General features: G+C 43.0%; 1 protein-coding gene across 2 annotated transcripts in view; it reads left to right on the forward strand.

Moving 5' to 3' along the window:
* LOC136870206 (uncharacterized) overlaps positions 1 to 25,134 on the forward strand; it is a 97,208-nt gene that overhangs the window by 61,236 nt on the left and 10,838 nt on the right. Inside the window, exon 1 of one of the 2 annotated variants that reach the window (XM_067144904.2) lies at positions 2,973 to 3,096. The exons of the other annotated variant lie outside the window; for it this stretch is intronic. Within the exon in view, the coding sequence (XP_067001005.2) occupies positions 3,051 to 3,096 (46 nt within the window). The 5' untranslated portion in view covers positions 2,973 to 3,050. Of the gene's footprint in view, positions 1 to 2,972; positions 3,097 to 25,134 lie in introns of those variants that run through there. 2 annotated transcript variants of the gene reach the window in all.

Raw genomic sequence — 25,134 nt, forward strand, 5'->3', positions numbered from 1 at the left:
TAGTATGTAAGGTTCTCGTTGTGCGAATATATATATATTTTTTTAATTTGTTTATTTCTAAATGGATGACTAAAATTTGCGTTTACGAAACAACTACTGAGCATTGGATATCGTTACTTTCTCTACACCGCGCATTGCATCGTTACTTTTTCTGAGCTGCTTATGGTTCCGGTATTTCTCCTCGGACACACGTAAAACCAAACATAGAAAAATTAACCATTTTTCTGGAGGCAAGGATACCCTGAGATGCATTTAACTGACTAGTTGGGAATTACTGTGGTTACCCTGACCCGTAGGGTGCACTAATATCTGCGGAGGCTGTGGTATAGGTAAATTCGGGCCATGTGGAATAGGACGAATAGCTGAGCGAATGTTGTTCGGATACTCAATAGTCTTCTTGTTTTTCTTGTTGAAACCAGTTACCTTACAAGAGCAGAAAGTAGCAGTCGTCGGTATGATCCTGTTGCTCTCGCCAGACCATAGGGATGCCAAATCGTAATAACTTCTTCTTTCCTGCCACTCACCGTCGTAAATCTTCTACACACACAATGCACACGACCTGTGGAACCCATGGTTTATCGATGTCGCCGAGTTTCAATCCGAAATAGGCATGGTAGACCTTTTTCACGAAAGTAGTAATGTTTCTTCGGTCCTTTTTCACCACAAGTTCACCACATATATAACAAAAACTGTTAGGAGAGTTTACACAACCTCAGGTAGACATTCTGCACTAAGACTAACACGTACTTCCTTCCACAAACACAACACAGTGACGGAAAGGCAGCTCCATTTGCAACGTGACAGTTCGCTACGTGCCACTAGGAGCGCAAGTGTTGAACAGTTGAAAGCGATGTACCGCTTCTGAGCTTCATATGGTGTTTTCATGTCTATTATAATAAACACTAAAACCCCATATGAAGCTCAGAATATCAATCAGAATATTATTATAATACCATTAAACTGCATTGTCCGCCTCTGTGGTGTAGTGGTTAGCGTGATTAGCTGCCATCCCCGGAGGTCCGGGTTCGATTCCCGGCTCTGTATTATAAAGACTAATTTTCATATCATACTCATTGTATCCATTTTCAAGTTCCAAGATATTAAATTGCAGGCTTTCGGCTGAATCTGCCATTAAGACCAGGTCGTCAGCATAGGCCAGGCTGCTTACTACATTTTCCTCTAACTGAATCCCTCCCTGCCACTTAATACTTTTCAGCAGATGATCAATGTCCACCTCCGTAGCATAACGGTTAGTGTTATTGGCTGCCGTCCTTGGGGGCCCGGGTTCGATTCCCGGTACTGATAGAAATTTAAGAATGGCAGGAGGGCTGGAATGTGGTTGAAATGGTACATGCAGCGCACCTCCATTGGCGGTGTTCCTGGAAAGAGCTGTACCACCTCGGGATGAGGACACGAGTTTACTTTTTAGCAGATGATCCATGTAAACTATGAACAATAAAGGTGAACGATCACAGCCTTGTCTAACCCCTGTAAGTACCTGGAACCAAGAACTCATTCCACTATCATTTCTCACTGCAGTCCAATTGTCACCATAAATACCGTTGATTGATTTTAATAATGTACCCTTATTCCCGTCCGCCTCTGTGGTGGAGTGGTTAGTGTGATTAGCTGTCACCCCCAGACGCGCGGGTTCGATTCCCAGCTCTGCCGCGAAATTTGAAAAGTGGTACGAGGGCTGGAACGAGGTCCACTCAGCCTCGGGAGTTCAACTGAGTAGAGGGGGGTTCGATTCCCTCCTCAGGCATCCTAGAAGTTTTTCCGTGGTTTCCCACTTCTCCTCCAGGCAAATGTTGGGGTGGTACCTAACTTAAGGCCACGGCCGCTTCCTTCCCTCTTCCTTGTCTATCCCTTCCAAACTTCCCATCCCCCCACAAGGCCCCTGTTCAGCATAGCAGGTGAGGCCGCCTGGGCAAGGTACTGGTCATCCTCCCCAGTTGTATCCCCGACCCAGTCTGAAGCTCCAGGACACTGTCCAGGCGGTAGAGGTAGGATGCCTCACTGAGTCCAAGGGAAAAACCGACCCTGGAGGGTAAACAGATTACGAACGAACGAACCCTTATTCCCATAGTCCCCCAGAACGGCGAACATCTTTTCCCTCCGTACTCTGTTATATGCCTTCTGTAGATCCACGAAGCATAAACTTAACTGTCTATACCTCTCGTAGCATTTTTAAATTACCTGCCGCATACTGAAAATCTGATCCTGACAGCCCCTCCAACTTCCTTTCAACCACTGATCGCACCCTATCTTCCATGATGTCAGTGTACACTATGCCTGGTGTACTGATTAATGGGATACCTCGATAGTTGTTGAAATACTTCCGAGAATTCATGAGTATGAATGTGGTAGTCTAGCTGGAGTACACGTGGAGATATGCTTGTGTGTAAGTAAACTTACTTGACAGTGTTCAACAAATCCTATGAATTGCATCGTATGTAAATACGATACTTGTATAAGCACATTCTGTAACCTATATTTGTAATTATTTAACACTATAATAATTTAAGGTGGGGATCGAGGTACCTTGGCGTACGTGGGGCCATACCCTTCCTCTATTCATCATCCGTGAATATAACCTACATTTCATGGAAAATAATAATAATATCAACTCTCCATCGCCCAAATGCAAGCTAACAGCTACGACATTCAAACCGCATAGCCGATGCGATTGACCTTATAGGTCCTAATGAAACCCTGAATTAAAAACAATTGCTGGATTTCATCTAATTCCTCCTACAATTTTTATAGCATCCGATGATTTCTCGTGTCAACTACGCCATTACCAATGCGAGAGGGGGACATTTCTCACTTGTTAACGATTGGCTGTCGTATAGATTAGGAAATAAGTATAATTATTTATCTTTTAGTTCCACTTAAAGTTATCTGTTCAGCTTCGCCGTCACGAAAGTGCATGTAGAATTTCCCTATCTTCGCAACATATTATAATTAGTTGCAAACACGTTCTCATTTTTGGTATATATAGCAGTCGGTATCCAGACAACCGACACAGGACGTACAACACCGGCAACATGTACAAACAAGTCTGTGTTCTTCTGGCTTTTGTCGTCATAGCAGGTATTCTATTTATAGTTTTATTCTTGATATCTTCACCCATTCCTCCTTTAGGGTTTTGTTCCAAAATAAATGTTCTATTTTTAGAGTGTCACGGGGGATTGAATAGAGCATCTTACTATGGCTTAGTCTGAAATCAAAGGTATAGCTTTTTTGACAGCGATGAGAAACACAGGCCACGAACCTACTACGCTGGCGTAGCAGCGTGCGTCCCAGGTGGCGGATAGCAGGGTCCTAACCGGCTTGCCGGCGGACTTGAGCGAAATAAAATATAGCTCTCGCTCACCAAACACACAACCCCCTGTGAGTGGGGGACGCAGACGAGGAATACACCCACGGTATCCCCTGCCAGTCGTAAGAGGCGACTACAAGGGGGGACCAAGATTGATTAAGAACCATGAGACTACTTGTGAATAATACCATCACTCGGGGAACACCATGGGTCACCGTTACTTGCGTGTAGTACCATTACTGTATATTACGTGCAGAATAGGTTTGTGATTAGTAGCAGCAGGTAGTGGTTCACAATGGGTTCACAGTACCTGTGATTAATACCACAATATGCGGAAGACCACGGGCTTACGTTGGCTGTGCTTAGTACAATTACGTGAGAAACACCACGGGTCTCGGCGTTAGCTATGATTAGTACCGTATATGAGCGACACGGTGTGTCTGCGTTGCCTGTTATTAGTACCCACTATGTGAGAAACATCACTGGAATACCGGCGCCCTTGTTTAGTACACCTATATGAAGAACACCATGGGTTTGTGTTGCCTATGAGTGGCGCCATTATGTGAGAAACACCATAGGTCTGCGTTACCTGTGCGACGTACAGTACTTGTGAGTAGTACCACAATATGTGGGAACACCGTAAGTCTACGCTACTTTTGAAGTACTGCAGCACGAGAAATACAATGGTTCTAGCGATAAGTACCATTATGAGGGGCCGATGGTCTGGATTTTTGACTTCTTTAGACAACAAACATCATTTATTCAGAATTTTGCTTTGGAAGCCGTCCATTGGTCAGTGACACTATTGTTTTAAGATATTTTCTGGGAGGGTGGGACATTGCGGGTCGGATATGCTGATTGTTTTAAGTTCATAGTCATTATTCGTCGTCGTCTTTTTGAATTCTAGGAAGTGGATCGAATTTGGTTTTTTTTTTTTTTTTTTTTTTTTTTGCTATTTGCTTTACGTCGCACCGGCACAGATATGTCTTACGGCGACGATGGGATAGGAAAGGCCTAGGATTTGGAAGGAAGCGGCCGTGGCCTTAATTAAGGTACAGCCACGGCATTTGCCTGGTGTGAAAATGGGAAACGACGGATTACCATCTTCAGGGCTGCGGACAGTGGGGCTCGAACCCACTATCTCCCGATTACTGGATACTGGCCGCACTTAAGTGACTGCAGCTATCGACCTTGGTGGCATGATTTTTAAGTTTGAGTATTGTGAGTTGGATGCACTGATTGTTTTAAATTCATATTCATCCATTCATTCTTCATCATCACGTTTTGAATTCTGGTCAGTGGATGAATTTTGTACTCTTAAATTGTCATTAAATTTCGTCTCATTTCGTACCATTAGGGCCGATGACCTAGATGTTAGGCCCCTTTAAACAACAAGCATAAGCATCGACATCATTATCATTATCGTCATCAGATAAATAGGGAAGCCTAATAAGTGGCTGCGATGAAGGCAATGCCATGGAGGCCTTTGGCGTAGTGATTAGTACCATTATGAGGGGCCGGTGACCTGGATGTTGGACCCCTTTAGGTGACAAGCATCATCCCAATGATTAACACATTGTGAATTGGATCCACTGATTGTTTTTGTTTCACAATCATTTTCTCATCACCATTCGTTTTAGATTCTAGTCAGTGGATACATTTTGAAGTTTTAATTTGCATTTCGTTACACCTCGTACCATTAAGAGCCGATGACCTAGCTGTTAGGCCCCTTTAAACAATCATAATCATCGTATCATCATCTTGCATAGTAGCCCTTGCCTCAGTTCCAGAAAGTAAGGCTGACAAAACTAATAGGTCATAAGTTACAAGTTGTGAGCCCCTGAGGCAGCTCTCTAGTTAGGTCAATACGAATAGAGCACAGCAGCCATCTTTCAGAGCAGCCCTCACCTCAGTTCTTGAAAGTTAGAGTCTGCTAAAACTAATAGGACATAAGTTACAAGTTGTGAGCCCCTGAGGTAGTTCTCTAGTTAGGTCTATACGAATCGAGTATAGTAGCCATCTTGCATAGCAGCCAAGTAGTATAATTGGACAGTTCTGCGGCCACCGCCACCTCCGGCTCTCGGGAGAGGCCTCCACCTCCCGCGGGAAATTTGAATTTTGGCGGGAGATTTGAATTTGTAAACAAAGCCACGTGCTTTTTGACAGCTGTCATCGACAACAACGCAACGCTAACCTCAGTACTGCCATCTTGACGGGCCTAAACCTCAGTAGTGCCAACTTAACCTAACTAGCATGAGGTAAACAAAGCCACGTGTTTTTTGACAGCCACGTGCTTTTTGACAGCTGTCATCGACAACAACGCAACGCTAACCTCACTGCTGCCATCTTGACGGGCCTAAACCTCAGTAGTGCCAACTTAACCTAACTAGCATGAGGTAAACAAAGCCACGTGTTTTTTGACAGCCACGTGCTTTTTGACAGATTTGTAAACAAAGCCACGTGCTTTTTGACAGACAACAACGCATCGCTAACCTCAATACTGCCATCTTGACGGACCTAAACCTTAGTGATACCAACTTAACCTAACTAGCGCGAGGTAAACAAAGCCACGTGCTTTTTGACAGCCACGTGCTTTTTTGACAGCTGTCATCCGCCATCTTTAAACCACAAAGCACTGTGCTGCCCTCTATATCGCAGTAGCTGCAAAATTCGTCACCTGTCATCGGCAGTGCTGCCATCTTGACGGGTCTAAACCTTAGTGCTACCAACTTAACCTAACTAGCGCGAGGTAAACAAAGCCACGTGCAGCCGTCATCCGCCATCTTTAATCCATAGAGCACAGTGCTGCCCTCTTTAGCTACTTACCTTTGAAATGTGGTGGCGGATAATTTGAAAAATGCTTTTTGACAGCAGCCATATTGCATCGCAAACCTCAGTGCTGCCCTCTTTAGCTAGATACCTGTGGTAGCAGACAATTCCACGTGACAGCAGCCATCTTTAATCAAGAGAGCACCGTGCTGCCCTCTATGTGGTGGCGGCAAATTGAAAAATTCCACGTGCTCTTGTTTGGAAACAAACTCACGTGCTTTTTTTGACAGCTACCATCCACCATCTTTAATCAACAGAGCACAGTGCTGTACTCTTTAGCTAGATACCTTTGAAATGTGGTGGCGGCAATTTGAAAAATTCTATGTGCTCTTGTTGGGAAACAAAGCTACGTGCTTTTTTTTGACAGCTGTCATCCGCCATCTTTAATCAATAGAGCACTGTGCTGCTATCATGCGGGCAATTTCGTTAGCTGTCATCCGCCATCTTTAATCCAGAGAGAACAGTGCTGCCCTCTATGTGGTGGCGGCAAATTGAAAAATTCCACGTGCTCTTGTTTGAAAACATACTCACGTGCTTTTTTGACAGCTGTCATCCGCCATCTTTAATCCAGAGAGAACAGTGCTGCCCTCTATGTGGTGGCGGCAAATTCCACGTGCTCTTGTTTGAAAACATACTCACGTGCTTTTTTGACAGCTGTCATCCGCCATCTTTAATCCAGAGAGAACAGTGCTGCACTCTATGTGGTGGCGGTAAATTCCATGTGCTTTTCTGACAGCTGTCATCCGCCATCTTTAATCTAGAGAGAACAGTGCTGCACTCTATGTGGTGGCGGCAAATTCCACGTGCTTTACAAACCTATGCGCTTTTCTGTCATCCACCATCTTTAATCTAGAGAGAACAGTGCTGCACTCTATGCGGTGGCGGCAAATTCTACGTGCTTTACAAACCTATGCGCTTTTCTGTCATCCACCATCTTTAATCTAGAGAGAACAGTGCTGCACTCTATGTGGTGGCGGCAAATTCTACGTGCTCTTATTTGGAAACAAATTCTACTCGCTCTTCAGCTGTCATCTACCATCTTTAATCAAGAGAGCACCGTGCTGCCCTCTTTGTGGTGGCGGATAATTTGAAAAAATTCTTTTCGACAAGCAGCCATCTTTAATCCAGAGAGAACAGTGCTGCCCTCTTTAGCTACTTACCTTTGAGGCGGTTAATTTGAAAAATTCTTTTCGACAAGCTGCCATCTTTAATCCAGAGAGAACAGTGCTGCCCTCTTTAGCTACTTACCTTTGAGGCGGTTAATTTGAAAAATTCTAGCTGCCATCTTTAATGAAAAGGGCATCGTGGTGCTATCTTGCGGGTAATATTTTACGTCACAGCTGTCATCCACCATCTTGCATTGCTAACCTTAGTGCTGCCCTCTTTAGCTACTTACCTTTGACAAGCTGTCACCCGCCATCTTGCATCGCAAACCTCAGTGCTGCACTCTATGTGGTGGCGGATAACTTGAAAAAATCTTTTTGACAAGCAGCCATCTTTAATCAACAGAGCACCGTGCTGACATCTTTAGCTACCGCCATCTTACATCGCTTACCTCGCTGCTGCACTCTATGTGGTGGCGGTTAATTCGAACAAGTTTAATCACGCATCGGGTAAGCTAGAGTAAGCACGTGCTGCAGTGATGACGTTATCATGCATGTTTAAACCCGTTCGTTGACTAAAAGCTTTAGTCTTCGGGAAACAGTGATAGAGTGTGGAGTGCAAACATGACGAAAACATTAATAGTTGATGTGCAAGGCTTTAAAGTAAACGGAAACAAGTTTGTGTTTAAAGAGGTGGCTGTGTTAGATTGCTGTGTGTTGTGGGCACCAAAACTTGTTAGTTTAGTATTTAGTCCACCGTTCCCTTACTGTTTGCAAACAGATGAAGATAAAAAGCAGACTCAGTGGATTGAAAACAATTTAGGTTTGAAGTGGGAAGAAAAAGGAATACCTTATCGTTTTCTACCTTTAATGATGAATGCACATTTGTCAAGAGCAGATCTTGTTCTTTTAAAGGGTTGTGAAAAGAAAGAATGGTTGCGTGATTTTCTACCATCATCATGTGAAGTTATCGACATGCATGAATTGGGGTGCCCATCATTTAAAACTCTTCCGAAAGAGCATAGTAGAGAAACAACTAAACAGTCTTTACAACATGTATGCATGCTCTTTGATTGGTTGTGTCGCAGTGCATGTCGGGAAGTGAACAACATATGTAAAGTGCAGTGTCGAAATAACCTTAGTGTAAAAGAAACATTTGTAGAGTAAAGACATCATGTCATTTCTAACAGATACTAAGTGTAACGCAGTTAAAAAGGCGATCGTAAAGTTTTATGCATGCAAAAAAGAAACTAAACACTTTTACTGAAGAAGAGTTAAATGCATTACCAAAGGCATTTTTGGTCAATGTAGCTGCGAATGCTGTAAAGAAGATTTGGGATAAGGTGCCTCGTGAGTGAACTCAAGATCCTGTTTTGTCAGAGCTTCAAACGTGTAGTTTACATCATGAACACGTGAGTTTAGCTAGAAGACCTTCTGTGAGACAGTGCCGTACATGTCAACTAATTAAACTGTATCACGGACCTAAAACTAACGAGTTGTCTTCGCTTATAAACACTTATCATGGCTGTGGAGAGAGTAAACAAGGAAAAGGTGAAGAAACGTGCTGGGAGAAAGATGAGGAAGCATGTTGGGCGTGGACTCATCAATAGAGTGATTGATCTTCTTTTCTTCGTGCTTCATCTCCCCTGCGGCCCTAGAACACGTTCGCCTGATACGTAGTTACATGCTGCCTGCATAGAGTGTAGCTGTTAAAATCTGCTTCGTAAAGTTATGCTGTGTGTGTGTGTGTGTGTGTGTATGTGTTATTACCTAGTGCTTTAGCTGCTCAGAAGAATATAGCAGCACTTGTCGTTGTTGGTGCAATAAAACGAAAAACTGAGTGACAAAGACCGTAACATGAACAAAGGATAAAAATGTATGTATATAGTCTAAAATAAATATGAATTGTCAAAACATATTACAGGTGTTGTTTAATCCTACAGCATGTCCTAGTGACTTAGAAGAAAGGAAACGTAGAGGATTAAAAGAAAACACACATAAGATTTAAAGTACATCCTCTTTATTAATCCATGAATTAAAGCTGTTATTAAAACCAAGCCATTTAACATACAGTTTATTACCACGACGTCGAATAACACGTTCAACTAAATAGTGATCAGGATATTTTGTTTTCTGCAGTTCTTCGATGTAGAATCCTCCTTCAATAGGCTGTCCTCTGAGATCGCGAAGTAAATACGTAACTGGATTAGTAAGCTTAACACTTCTGATTTGAAAAATTTCAGTGCTCCAGTTAGGTGTGTATCCTTTTGCAAAGATAGACTTGTGTTTGCTGATGCGAACGAAATCACCTTCTTTAAAGCGATAGCGACGTGGATAAGCTGTTTTGATTACAAGATGAATAGCATCTAGACGAGGTGTATTCTTTGTAACAAGACGTGGCTTTGTTCCGATAGTGCGATGAGGTGTATCGTTGTAGGTAGATAAAAGTCTAGGTAGCAGATCAATCCAACGATATGAACCTTGCGCTGTAAATTCTCGCCACATCATTGTTTTGAGTGTACGATTAAAGCGTTCTACAACACTTGCCTTGAGATTACTGAACGTAGAGTAGTGTTGAATGCCAAGTAACTTGAGGTAAGAAGAAAAATCCTTGTTGTAAAACTCTTTACCTTGTTCAGTTTGAAGAAGCCTTGGGCAGCGTTTCGATTCTTCAACAATATGTTTAAATGCTTCTTTAACTTGAGCTGCTGTTTTAGAACGCACGGATTGTGCAAAAGCAAACTTTGAGTACACATCGATAACAGTAAGTAGATACTTATAGCCTTTATTACTAGAAGCATATGGAATCATTTCTACTAAGTCTGCTTGCCAGAGATCATCTTTTCCTCGTGTAATAACGCGTCTGCGACAGTAGGTGCGACGTGCTGGTTTATGTAACTCATGTGCGATGTTTACCTTTACAGGTGAGATCTTCTCTTGACGAGCCATTATAAAATAATACCGGCATAACGTAGTTCTCTTTCTATTTCTAGAATTTCTGATCCGTGACCAGTGTGACCAGCCTCTTGCGATGCTCTTAAAAGTTGTAATCGTTCAACGAGTAAGTTTGGGTCATTCCAGTATCTTACATCCACATACGGCAACAAAGGCTTGTAGATAACGTCTAGACAACGTGCAGTCGGAAACAGCTTAGAAATAAACTCTAGATACTTGTAACTCTTATTCGCATTTACAGCTTCTGTTCTCTTGTAATTACGTCGTGTTGCATCGGTAGCAAAAAGTATTGCTTTATACTTTTTAAGATCATCTTGTAAAATTATATCCTTGTCAGGTATTCGTGAGAAAAGAAGTTCTAAGAGTCCTTTCGTAGGTTTATAGGTAACACCTTTTACAATGAGTTTGTTGCTATTAATCTTAACATTTGAATTTCCTATCCGGAAACAGTCATCTTCGTAGCGAATACCATAGGTAGTGTCAGTTTGTCCTGTAAAAAGTTTTTCTATATAAGGTGCAAAGAGAGATCCATAGGTATCTTGAATAAAAGTTCTAAACTGATTGCGATATTCTGGTGTAATCATAACCTCAGACAAAGATGGTAGATTTTGCGTCGATGTAGTAGGTGTTTCTGCAATAACATCTGTAGTTAAAAACTCAACACGCTTAGATGGTGATGCATCATTAAGTTCTTCTTCTTCTTCTTCTTCTTCCTTATCTTCCTCTTCTTGATCTACATCCTGCTTCTTCTCTTCCGTATCTTCTTCATGCTTTTCTTCTTCATGCTTCTCTTTATGATATGATGTTTGCATAGAAGCAAAACTTGAAGTAGACTGCGGTAATGAAGTAGAATTAAAAATTTCTTTGAGTGGTGTACTTAGTTGTGTTTTTAAAAATAAATCCGTGTCTGCTTGAATACGTTTAAGCTCTTTAAATTTCCGTCGAATATTGTTTCGAGCTTGGATGATATGTTTTGTGATCTGCTTGCTAGATGTTAACATGATGGTGGTTTTTAATCAAGTAGTTACTGTAATTCTGTGTTAATGCATATAAAATGATCGAAACCCATGCGATATCGTCCATGCTGTACATCACTTTCTTTATCAATAACTAAAAAGCTGTAACGGTGTAATGACCAACATTTAGCACACATACGTTTAAAGTCATCGAATGTCATATCAGTGTTAACATGATCGTTATACACATGTCGCATGTTGCGCTCATCTTGCCGAAAAAGCACAATAACATTCGCGTTGTCGCGTATCAACTGCTTAGGCACACGAGAATAGGTTTGGCACAAATAGATGCAATCAACATATTTATGTCGACCCATACTAAAGAATGCACGAATAACGTTTTGCTGTTCTGTTGCGACATCATCAAAGATCATTAGAGAATTAGGAAGCACATCGTCTGGTGATGGTACTTGCTCATGTGAATTAAATTTAAAATATCTTATTCCATCTTTAACTAGATCGTGCATTACAGTTTGTAGAATAGTATATAGCGGCTGATAGAGTGACTTTGCGAAAACGTAAATATTCTCGAAGCGTATACCATTTACAGAAGTAATAAGTGTGAGTAAAAGATTTGTTTTACCGCATCCCGACGGACCTGATATAATACATCGCACAGTAAAAGGAAACAACGTTCCATGACGTTTTCTTGTAGTTGTACTAGAACTAGGTAAGAGATGTGGTACAATGTCGGTAACAGGTAGCGTGTCTTGCTGCTTTATAATCTTCATGATAACTGAATCATAAAGTACGTAATAATAATATATATATTAAACGAAACAAGAGGCAACGGTTAGTTTATGATTTGCTCTTGACTAGTAAGGTCGTGTCCAGCATGGTGAAACAACGATATCCAAACGACATGAAGAAGAAGAAGAAAGTAAAAACTGTTGGATGGAAAGATGTTATAAAGGCTGCGCAAAAAGCTATTCGAGGGGAATACAATCCTTGTGTAGCTATTACTAAGGCGTTACGCGCAGCAAGAGCGAGAATTTCTCCAAAGTGCAGAGCAATATTTAGTAAACGTGCGCGAATTATTCCTGTACCAAAACGAGGAGGATTTCTTCCTGCGCTGTTTGCTGGCTTAGCAGCTTTAGGGTCATTGCTAGGTGGTGCTAGTGCTGTAGCGAGAACTGTCAAAGCTGTAGAAGAAGCGAAACAACAGTTGAAAGAGAGTGAACGTCATAACAAGACGATGGAGGCAATTGCGTTACGAGGCAAAGGTGTGAACATGAAGCTAGCGCCATACAAGAAAGGGCTTGGTATCTACATTTCTCCAAAAAACGTCTACTGAATGCACTGCCATATCGAGCTCTAACGCATGATGAAGTTTTTACGTTTGCTAAACAACTAGGAATTCATTATTTTCGAGGAGTGTATATGCGTGATGAACTACCAGCACGTCCACGTGAACGTGAAAGTGCCGTAATTAACTTGGACGACAGTCGTGGACCTGGAACTCATTACGTTGCTTATGTAAAACGTAAATCTAAAGTATGGTATTTTGATAGCTATGGAGATTTACCTCCTCCTTTTGAGCTCATACGTTATTTCGGAAGCAGTGCAGACATTGTTTACAATAAAAACCGTGTGCAAAACTTTAATACACGCATGTGCGGACGATTATGTCTTATGTTCTTATATCAAACCCAGACAGTAGAGAAAGTGTATTAGTGTCTACGTGATGACGAACAGTGAAAGAACGTTTGCTGTACGTGGAGAAGGACCTGAAACAACCATCTATTTTAATCCGCCAATCGAACTTGGTTATCAGCCGCATAGTCTTGGACTAGTATCGTTTGAAAGCTACAATAAAATCTATAATGTGCGTGATGGTTTAAACAAGTTCTATTACGATGAGTATGTGCTAACACTACCCTCAGGTAGTTATACAGTAGATGATATTCACGACTATATTGAAAGTACGTTAATTGATCAGTTTGGGGAAGATAGTTTTAGTAATCATAATTACAAGTTCTCAATCACTATAAGCAACATTACGCACAAATGTGTTATTGAATCATCATTTAAGATTGACTTCAAATCACAACCTGATTCGATTGGTCCACTGCTTGGATTTTCATCGAGGGAGCTCCTACCGAACGTACGTTACGAGTCTGATCAACCTATAAAACTCTTCGATGATTATAATGTGAACATTACTTGTAATATTATTACAGACTTGAATAGTAATCTACAACCTTCGCACGTCCTGCACGACTTTATTGTTACAGAGGAACGTGGATATACTATTTGTGAGAAACCAGCAGTAGTTCTTTATCATCCTGTGTCTGTAAAACACATTAGCAACATTACTCTTAGACTTGTAAATAAACATAATCAGCTTATTCATTTAGATCAGCACGCGTACGTAGCTTACAAACTACATCTTAAACCAGTATGAAAACCATCTATAAAACACGGTGTACATTCCGAAGGCATACTACATGTGTGCAGAGACTCATCGAGTTAACAGATACCCATAAGCAGATACTCCAAGATTTAGGATATACACTACTACAACAGAATGGAAGAAATGCTAGACATTACGAATACAGTAGAAAGTCGTGAAGGTGTAGTACGAAGTGAGCTTCATTCTTATCAACCTTTTACGTTTGGATTAAATAACAATGATGAAATTCATTTTATTATTAATCAACAAGATGTTTACACCTTACCACACGAAAGCTACCTCTATATTGAAGGACGATTAGAAAAGTCTGATGGAAGTGGACCAAGCACTTCACAACTAAACAACCATGCTCTAGCTTTTCTCTTTTCTGAAGCGCGATATGAAGTAAATAATGTTGAAATAGATCGAACGAAGAATGTTGGTATTACAAGCGCAATGAAACTCTACCCTTCTTTCTGTGATGAAGAAAGTAATCTTTTGCGGATGGCTGGATGGTGTCCAAAATCTACTAACAACTGGATGATTAATGAGGATGGAACTTTTACGGGTATGTTATCACTGAAACATATTTTTAGATTCGCAGAAGACTTTACACGTATTATAATCAACGTAAAACAAGAGCTTATTCTAATCCGTGATCGAAGTGATTACAATTCTCTTAAAGCAGTAGAAACACCTGTAGAATCGAAAATAACACTGCATCGTATACTGTGGCGGATCCCACATGTAACCTTATCTGATCGTGAAAAACTTCGATTGCTCAAGATTGTAGAAAATGATACACCATTACCTATACGTTTTAGAAGTTGGGAGCTGCATGAATATCCTGTGTTACCACCTACAAACAAGCATAGCTGGGCAGTTAAAACATCACGTTTTACTGAGAAGCCCTTGTACATTATTTTTGGATTTCAAACTAATCGTAAATTCAATCACGAAAAAGATAGCTCACTGTTTGATCACTGCAAATTAAGACACGTTAGACTATATCTCAATGGAATTACGTATCCCTACGAAAACATCGACATTAACTTTGAGAAAAATAAGTTTGGGATGCTCTATGACATGTTTTGTAAATTTCAATCATCGTATTATCAGAAAGAAGATCGTCCGCTATTTACACCTCAAGAATTTAAAAATAAAGCACCGATTGTAGTTATAGACTGCTCTTATCATGAAGAATCTATAAAAGAATCTCCAGTTGATATTCGTTTAGAATTTGAAACATCTGAAAACATTCCTGCTAACACAGCAGCCTATTGTCTTATTATTCATGTGAGTGATGTTACTTACCATCCGCTAACGAATATTGTTACGAGACTATAAATAAGAATAGATCTTTATCATTTTCATTAGTGTGTGCTTCGACATCGTACGCTATGGAACAAAACTGTAAATGTGCATGCTGTTTGCATGCTCATACGCAACATCTTATTTATGTTTCACGAGTGAGTGAGGCTATTAAGATGTTCTATAAACGTAGATCATCGATGCCGAAACATCTTATTCAATACTTACCACCAGGATTTTTATATACGTACGCTGCCTCTTACGTACATAATTTTTGGGACATCCTTCCTCTACACAGTAAGATGTCAATCGAAGTAGCTTTATGCAGAACTTGTGAGCGACATTACAAGCATCGAGGAGAAAATGGTGATGATGATTGGGATGGACCAAATCCGAGGATTGAACACTGTACACAGTGTATGAATGAACTTTCTCTAGTACTTCATGATGATGATGATGATTCCGAAAAGGAATAACAGCAAGGTAAGAAGTACATGATCTTCTCTGTAAAGCATAACATACTTAGTATAATATATTTCTAAATGCTTTGTTTAATTTGAATGTTGCAGGAGGCATTTCGGAAGCATACGTTGTTAAGAAGCACACCAACCTTGTCAGCAGCAAAAACGAACACTGTTGTAGTACATTTGTAAATAAATATTTGATCGCATTCAAAAAATGTTGTACTTATTGCATTGCTTTACACCGACTTACTCTTAAGAAAAACGATCAGGTCTAAACATGCACAATGACGTCATCACAACAGCACTTGCTTACTCTAGCTTTCCCGATGCATGTTTAAACTCGTTCGAATTTACCGCTACCACATTCCTTTACATCGACTTACTCTTAAGAAAACGGACAAGTCTAAACATGTATGATGATGTCATCACAACAGCACGTGCTTACTCTAGCTTACCCGATGCGTGATTAAACTTGTTCGAATTAACCGCCACCACATAGAGTGCAGCAGCGAGGTAAGCGATGTAAGATGGCGGTAGCTAAAGATGTCAGCACGGTGCTCTGTTGATTAAAGATGGCTGCTTGTCAAAAAGATTTTTTCAAGTTATCCGCCACCACATAGAGTGCAGCACTGAGGTTTGCGATGCAAGATGGCGGGTGACAGCTTGTCAAAGGTAAGTAGCTAAAGAGGGCAGCACTAAGGTTAGCAATGCAAGATGGTGGATGACAGCTGTGACGTAAAATATTACCCGCAAGATAGCACCACGATGCCCTTTTCATTAAAGATGGCAGCTAGAATTTTTCAAATTAACCGCCTCAAAGGTAAGTAGCTAAAGAGGGCAGCACTGTTCTCTCTGGATTAAAGATGGCAGCTTGTCGAAAAGAATTTTTCAAATTAACCGCCTCAAAGGTAAGTAGCTAAAGAGGGCAGCACTGTTCTCTCTGGATTAAAGATGGCTGCTTGTCGAAAAGAATTTTTTCAAATTATCCGCCACCACAAAGAGGGCAGCACGGTGCTCTCTTGATTAAAGATGGTAGATGACAGCTGAAGAGCGAGTAGAATTTGTTTCCAAATAAGAGCACGTAGAATTTGCCGCCACCACATAGAGTGCAGCACTGTTCTCTCTAGATTAAAGATGGTGGATGACAGAAAAGCGCATAGGTTTGTAAAGCACGTAGAATTTGCCGCCACCGCATAGAGTGCAGCACTGTTCTCTCTAGATTAAAGATGGTGGATGACAGAAAAGCGCATAGGTTTGTAAAGCACGTGGAATTTGCCGCCACCACATAGAGTGCAGCACTGTTCTCTCTAGATTAAAGATGGCGGATGACAGCTGTCAGAAAAGCACATGGAATTTACCGCCACCACATAGAGTGCAGCACTGTTCTCTCTGGATTAAAGATGGCGGATGACAGCTGTCAAAAAAGCACGTGAGTATGTTTTCAAACAAGAGCACGTGGAATTTGCCGCCACCACATAGAGGGCAGCACTGTTCTCTCTGGATTAAAGATGGCGGATGACAGCTGTCAAAAAAGCACGTGAGTATGTTTTCAAACAAGAGCACGTGGAATTTTTCAATTTGCCGCCACCACATAGAGGGCAGCACTGTTCTCTCTGGATTAAAGATGGCGGATGACAGCTGTCAAAAAAGCACGTGAGTATGTTTTCAAACAAGAGCACGTGGAATTTTTCAATTTGCCGCCACCACATAGAGGGCAGCACTGTTCTCTCTGGATTAAAGATGGCGGATGACAGCTAACGAAATTGCCCGCATGATAGCAGCACAGTGCTCTATTGATTAAAGATGGCGGATGACAGCTGTCAAAAAAAAGCACGTAGCTTTGTTTCCCAACAAGAGCACATAGAATTTTTCAAATTGCCGCCACCACATTTCAAAGGTATCTAGCTAAAGAGTACAGCACTGTGCTCTGTTGATTAAAGATGGTGGTTGGTAGCTGTCAAAAAAGCACGTGAGTTTGTTTCCAAACAAGAGCACGTGGAATTTTTCAATTTGCCGCCACCGCATAGAGGGCAGCACGGTGCTCTCTTGATTAAAGATGGCTGCTGTCACGTGGAATTGTCTGCTACCACAGGTATCTAGCTAAAGAGGGCAGCACTGAGGTTTGCGATGCAATATGGCTGCTGTCAAAAAGCATATCCAGTAGTTTTCAAGTTATAACTCAAACAGACAAACAGACAGACATCAAAGCTAAAAAAATATGCAGATGGTCATTATTACACCTGAACGGATAACTGAATGAAAATTTCGCCAAAATAGTCATTGTACAGACACACGGTCGTTACGATTTTATTTATATAGATAAGGAATCTGCTCCACGTACAACACCTTTTGGCTATATCCGTTGGACTTAGCCTGCAAAACCGACCGTCCACGATATCTCCCTTATGAATCCTCCTATCGAAGAAATGCACACGAGAAAAAAGTTTTAGAAATAGATATCCACCAAGGTTTGTTGATTTCCTGTCAGGTTGGTCTTGTATATATTGTGGGAGAGTAAAATCACTGTTTCGGTTCCCTATAAACCCCCAGTCCATTCCGGGAATTTGATATTGTATGGACGTAAAAATCTACCTTTGGACAAGTAGATGCAGTATATGAAGTTTGGTTGAAATATCTCCAGTAGTTTTCAAGTTGTAAGAAATACGATTTACACGCACCCACTCTTGAATTAAATCCGATGGGACTTGTACCGAAAAACGGTCCGTTAATGATATCTCCTTTATTAATCCTCGTATCGAAATGATGCACGCGAGAAAAAAGTTTAGAAACTGATTTCCATTAAGGCAGGTTGATTTCCATTAAGTTTGGTTGTGTATATTTTGTGGGAGTGAAAAATCACGGTTTCGGTTTCGTATAAACCCCCAGTCAATTCAGGAGTTTAGAAACAATATTGGCCCTAAAATCTACCCAAGAACAGGTGGATTCTAAATGAGTCGTCCAGTTGCAAAACCCCGTTATGTCCATTTTTTCTCAAAATGAGTTATCAACGCCATTGTATCCAGCTCATCAAAATACACAATCCAGTAATGTAATACGTGAGCAAAGGCCATTTAATCCATATGTTTAAAAGTGACAAATAACGGAACTGCTGCAAAAGTCGTTATGTCCAGCGTGTGTTATGCAGCAAAGCTCGTTATGTCGCATGTAGATACATTGAAGGTGACTACGACAAACTGAAAAAAAAATGCGTGAGGGTGGTTTGTTATTGAAAATGCGCACAGCAGTTCAGACTGATCAGTTACTCAAGTTCGACTACTTTGGTGAAATCCCCGTCAAAGTGGAGGAGCACAAAACTTAAATATGGTTGGTGGAGTTATATTACACCGTAATATCATCTTGGACACTGACGGTGAGTTGATGGAAGACATGAAGCATAGTGGTTAGACATACGTCCGGCGCATTACGCGCAAAGTCAGCTGTGAAGACGTTGCCACGGGTGCGTTCATTGTGTTCTTCAAATTGCCAGCGTTGCCAGATAAAGTCAAGTTTACAACCTGTCGTTGCATGTGAGGACCTACATTCCGTCTCCCATGCGGTAGTATCAAAGATTCGCACACATGGTATCTCGTTGTTCGAATCAGTCTGTATGTGGTACATGTGGAGGAGAAACTCAGAGCTCGGATGTGTGCAGATCTCCTTACAGATGCAATAACAGCCCTGGTCTTCATTCCTCTCGCGACAGGAACTGTTCGCTATATCTCAGTGCTCCTGTGAGGAAAACTGCGAAGAGAATGAACTTGAAGGTGGGGACCACCCAGCCTTCGACCACAGCTGGGAATCCAAAATCGGCTCAACAAAGGAAGCCCAGGTTTCTTCCCCCAAGAATCGGTGAATGCTGCAAATCCGGCAGATGTGGCATCGTCTACGGCGGCTGGAAATTCACCTTCCAGGCCGTCTAAATAAAAAAAACGAAGGCGGTGAAGAGGGACGCAGATACCAGGCACTACTCCACTCCTCGTGCGAAAGGGGAAACTTTCCGCCCAATCTGGAGGATATCCATCAGCGCCACCAGGTTCATCTCCACCTAAACCAGTGCACTCCCCTCGTAAGAGGAAAGCTCACCACCGTAAAGCGTCATGGAAAGTCTCGAGTTAATACCTCGTCCGCTAATGAAGAGATGGATGTCGAACATTCATCTAAATCCATGGATGTAGATGTTGGCTAGCCTCTTAATATCAATGATGTAACTGATCGTATAGATCAGCTCCATTATCCTTTACTCTTCCCGGGTGATTTACCGCACTTCACCCATTATGGCGCTCTGAAATGCCTTGCCGCAGAGGTAGGGACCTCGATTTATGCATTTTAGGTGCAGATTTCAGCGTAACGCACGGTATATTTTCGCGCGTTGACGTTATTCTATGCACACGTGCGCCCATTTTCCTGTTTTGGTGGGATATACACTATGACCTCTCTGACAGTGACAATTTCCACATTATTGTTAATTTGTTGAAACAGAAATCGACGAAGGCTCCACACCGCTGGATTCTTAAAAGTGCTGATTGCCCAAAGCTGTTTTAACGACGCGAATATTCGGAACGCAGGGGACGATAAGACATGTATCAAACGAGTTATTCTTGCTGCTGCTGAGGAGTCGATTCCATCCTCTTCTGGGACTCCTTGGTGGAACAAAGAAATTGCATCAGCTATAAAACAGCGACGTCGCGATGATAAACGCAACTGTAGGCAGCGTACTGTGGTGAAATTGTTAATGTTCAAATACGCCGCACTAAGGCGCGAGTTCTTATTCGACAGAGGAGGAAAGCTTCATGGGAAGGATATGCATCGTGTGTGTCGTCACATACACCGTCATATGAAGTGTGAACTAAACTTTGAAGTATTTCCGGAGTACAAGGACCATACTCACTACCGGGAATGTCCTTTGCAGGCAGGATCGTCACTGATTCAATCACGATTTTTCACCCTCTAGCAAGTCATTCCGCAAATGAGTCTGGTTCCAGGAAGTACCATCGTTATTTCCTGGCTCTGAACCTGGAGGCAGAGCGTCATCATCTCAGTTTTGCCACTTAATCTTCATATTGCTATGAGGTGCCTTTACGGAATGGAAATACAGCGAGGATAGCCTCTTTGGGGTGCTCAACCGAATTTGGATAGTGGGTGATTTTCCGTCACAGTGGTGAGAGGGAATAGTAATTCCTCTCCTGAAGCTTGACAAACATCGTTAGTATGGAGGAAGTTATCGACCTATTTGTCTCAGTAACTGTCTGTGTAAACTATTTAAGAGGACGGTAAATCGCGGACTTGTACGGTGTTTGGGAAAAACAGGACTTTTTTCCGAGTACCAATGTTGTTTTGGAGCCACCCGCTGCAGTACTGACCACTTGTACGCCAGGGAAGTTCTATCCAGGTTGCATTTCTCTGAAAACAGCATTTCGTGGCTGTTTTCTTTAGTTTAAGAAAGGCTTACGACACCATATGCCAATATGGAATCCTTTCAGTCCTACATCAGTGGAGGTTACGAGGTAACTTGCCGGATTTTATTGCGAATTTCTTGTCCCTCCGTGCATTCCGTGTTCGAGTAGGGACGGAATCGTTGCAATACCATGTTCATGAAAATGGAGTGCCCTGCATTGTAGTTCACATATACGGCAGTCTCAGAGTGGCAAATACAGCAAGCTATTAGGAGAGTGAAACAATGGACCCGAGAAGGAGGCTTTCGATTTTCAACTGCAAAGACCGCTGCTGTTCACTTCTGCCGGAAGCACGCACTTCACCCCCATCCCGATCTATGTCCAGGGGGTGTCGCTCTTCCTGTAGTTGACACTTACCGATTTCTTGGGTTCCTTTTCGACAGTAAATAGTCATGGGGGTTACACGTGCGTTAGTTAAAAGCTAAATGTGCTAAGAACTTTAATATTTTGCAGTTTCTTAGCGGTTCCTATTTGGGGCAGGCCACCCCCAGTGGGTGGCGGACGCAGACGGAGAATACACCCACGATACCCCTGCCTGTCGTAAGAGGCGACTAAAAGGGGCGACCGAAGGATGATGAGATTAGAACCATGAGACTACTTGTGATTAGTACCATTACGTGCCGAACAACATGTGTGGACGTTACTTGCGACCAGCATCACCTTGCGAGGAAAACCATGGTTCTACGTTACACAGGAGCAGTACCATTATGTAAGAAACGTTACGGGTCTGGTAGTTGCTTGTGATGTTATCGTGTGTACTCCACTGGCCGGGTCCACTGTGTTCAGAATGGGCCTGCGTTATCCATGAATAGTACCACTTTATGGGAAACACCAGGGGTCTACGTTGCCTATGATTAGTGCCACTATGTGAGAAACACCACGGGTTTGGCTGGCGCCCGTGATTAGTACCACTATGTGAATAAAGCCATGGATCTGCGTTGCCTCAGAGTAGTACCATTTTGTGAGGAACACCACGAGTCTTTGTTGCCAGTGGGCGTTGCCATAGTGAGTGATACGTCGAGGGTCTACATTGTCTATGATTAGTACCAATATGTGAGCGACACCATGAGTATACTTTGCCTGCGATTAGTTCCACTAAGTGGTGAACTCCACGGAAATACTGGCGCCCGTAATTCGCTCCACTATGCGAGGAACATCATGGGTCTGCGTTGCTTGTGGGTCGTTGAATCTCGTACCATTAGAGACCGATGACCTACCTGTTAAGCCCAATAAAACAACAAACAACATCATCATCATCATCATTGGAGCAGACCGCACGGTGCGCCTACGATTTTATAGAGCAAATATTTTATCAAGGTTAGACTACGACAGTGCAGCATTTGGATCGGCAAGACAAAGCATCCTTGAGAAACTGAATAGCACACACAATAGCGGGGTTAGTTTGACATCGGCGGCATTCCGTACAATCCCCACTGCAGCCTGCTCGCTGAATCTGGTATGCCGCCTGTACATCCGACAGATGTCACTTCACCCAAGTTATCCCTGCGTATTCCACAATGGAAGCCGTCGTCTGTACGCTGTTTATCCACGAGCAACGCAACCAGTTGGTATATTCTTTGACGACATTCACAGATTGTTTGATGTACCTTCGGTTCCGTGTCTTCTCAAACGACCTGAAACAATCCTAGATGTGCACACCGGTCCAAAGAAGAACATGGACCCTCCATTTTTCGGAGGCTCTTCCTGTCCGTTGTTGGCCGGTATCCAGATATGGTAGTTTTTACACGGATGGTTCGACGGCAGAAGCGAAAATAGGCCGTGCGTTATTTGTCGGTAATAACAGGTTCCCCTTCTTCTTCTACCTGGAGTATAGAGTGTGTACACAACGGAGCTCTATGCTATCCTTGAAACTCTGCACTACCCGCTGTGTACCGATTCCTTGAGCCCGTTAGAATCTGTTGATGTATGTTTCCTTTATCCCCCTCTGGTGCAGCGGATCCACGGCCTGTTGGCCGGGTGTTGGAGTGCTAGCACCAGAATCACGTTCTTGTGGCTCCCAAGCCACATGGTTGTAGTGGGAAACGAGTTAGCTGGTAAGGCTGCCAAGCAGGCTGTTACACTGCCCCCGTTGTTTTACAAGTTTCCAGCCAATGATATTCGTTCTTAACTGGAACTTTTGATTGTATCTCAGAGAGAGGAGTGGCAGACCACCTCTCTTCCAAATAAGCTAAAAACGATAAATGGAACTACGAAGGCATGGAAGATTTCCCTTTGGGTTTCTCTGAGAGAAGCTGTGGAATAATATCGTCTTCTGATCGGTCACGGTATATCAACGCACTCCTACTTACTGAAGGGAGAAGCCCTCCGGAGTGTACTTGCAGCGTTCATCTTACAGTGGTACACATCCGTGTGGAGTGCGTGGACCTGGCCGATCTGCGCCGTATTCGAAAACTTCCGAGTACCATCTCCCTCATCCTACGAGACGACGAGTAGTCAGCAGACCTCGTCATCCGTTTTATGAGGGAAAGTGGCCAGTTTAATTGTGTATAAAAGTGGGTCATTTATCTGCTTTTAATTTTATTTTATTGTTAAGTATGTTTTATTGTGTTAAATCTGATTTTGTTTTGTCTATTATACTTCATTTTACTTTTAACTTGAATGATATGTATGACTGCACTTGAAGGCAATACCTTATTCTATTTTAATACACTGACTGACAGTGACAATGCAACACCAAGGAGGAGTAGTTCGAAAGGGATGAAAGTTGGGAAAAAAACAGAGACGGCACGGATGAATAATTGATGTTTATTTCAAACCGATATGCAGGTTACACAATGCGCACGGCATCGACTGAGTAGGATGTAGGACCACCGCGAGCGGCGATGCACGCAGAAACACGTCGAGGTACAGAGTCAATAAGAGTGCGGATGGTGTCCTGAGGGATGGTTCTCCATTCTCTGTCAACCATTTGCCACAGTTGGTCGTCCGTACGAGGCTGGGGCAGAGTTTGCAAACGGCGTCCAATGAGATCCCACACGTGTTCGATTGGTGAGAGATCCGGAGAGTACGCTGGCCACGGAAGCATCTGTACACCTCGTAGAGCCTGTTGGGAGATGCGAGCAGTGTGTGGGCGGGCATTATCCTGCTGAAACAGAGCATTGGGCAGCCCCTGAAGGTACGGGAGTGCCACCGGCCGCAGCACATGCTGCACGTAGCGGTGGGCATTTAACGTGCCTTGAATACGCACTAGAGGTGACGTGGAATCATACGCAATAGCGCCTCAAACCATGATGCCGCGTTGTCTAGCGGTAGGGCGCTCCACAGTTACTGCCGGATTTGACCTGTCTCCACGCCGACGCCACACTCGTCTGCGGTGACTATCACTGACAGAACAGAAGCGTGACTCATCGGAGAACACGACGTTCCGCCATTCCCTCATCCAAGTCGCTCTAGCCCGGCACCATGCCAGGCGTGCACGTCTATGCTGTGGAGTCAATGGTAGTCTTCTGAGCGGACGCCGGGAGTGCAGGCCTCCTTCAACCAATCGACGGGAAATTGTTCTGGTCGATATTGAAACAGCCAGGGTGTCTTGCACATGCTGAAGAATGGCGGTTGACGTGGCGTGCGGGGCTGCCACCGCTTGGCGGAGGATGCGCCGATCCTCGCGTGCTGACGTCACTTGGGCTGCGCCTGAACCCCTCGCACGTGCCACATGTCCCTGCGCCAACCATCTTCGCCACAGGCGCTGCACCGTGGACACATCCCTATGGGTATCGGCTGCGATTTAACGAAGCGACCAACCTGCCCTTCTCAGCCCGATCACCATACCCCTCGTAAAGTCGTCTGTCTGCTGGAAATGCCTCCGTTGACGGCGGCCTGGCATTCTTAGCTATACACGTGTCCTGTGGCACACGACAATACGTTCTACAATTACTGTCGGCTGAGAAATCGCGGTACGAAGTGGGCCATTCGCCAACGCAGTGTCCCATTTATCGTTCGCTACGTGCTCAGCACAGCGGCGCATTTCACATCATGAGCATACCTCAGTGACGTCAGTCTACCCTGCAATTGGCATAAAGTTCTGACCACTCCTTCTTGGTGTTGCATTTGCTCTGTCAGTCAGTGTATTTTTGCTATCATTTTTTAAGAAAATAAGGCATTACTAATTAGATCCATTGATTACTTGAAATTCATAGTACCCCTTGTGGGTGGGGGCGCAGATGAAGAACACACCCACGGCATCCCCTGCCTGTCGTAAGAAGCGACTAAAATAGGCCCCAGGGGCACTCAACTTGGGAGTGTGTGTTGGTGACCACGAGACCCTT

Source organism: Anabrus simplex, chromosome 1, assembly GCF_040414725.1.
Source record: "Anabrus simplex isolate iqAnaSimp1 chromosome 1, ASM4041472v1, whole genome shotgun sequence".
In the NCBI taxonomy this organism is placed as follows: Eukaryota; Metazoa; Arthropoda; class Insecta; order Orthoptera; family Tettigoniidae; genus Anabrus; species Anabrus simplex.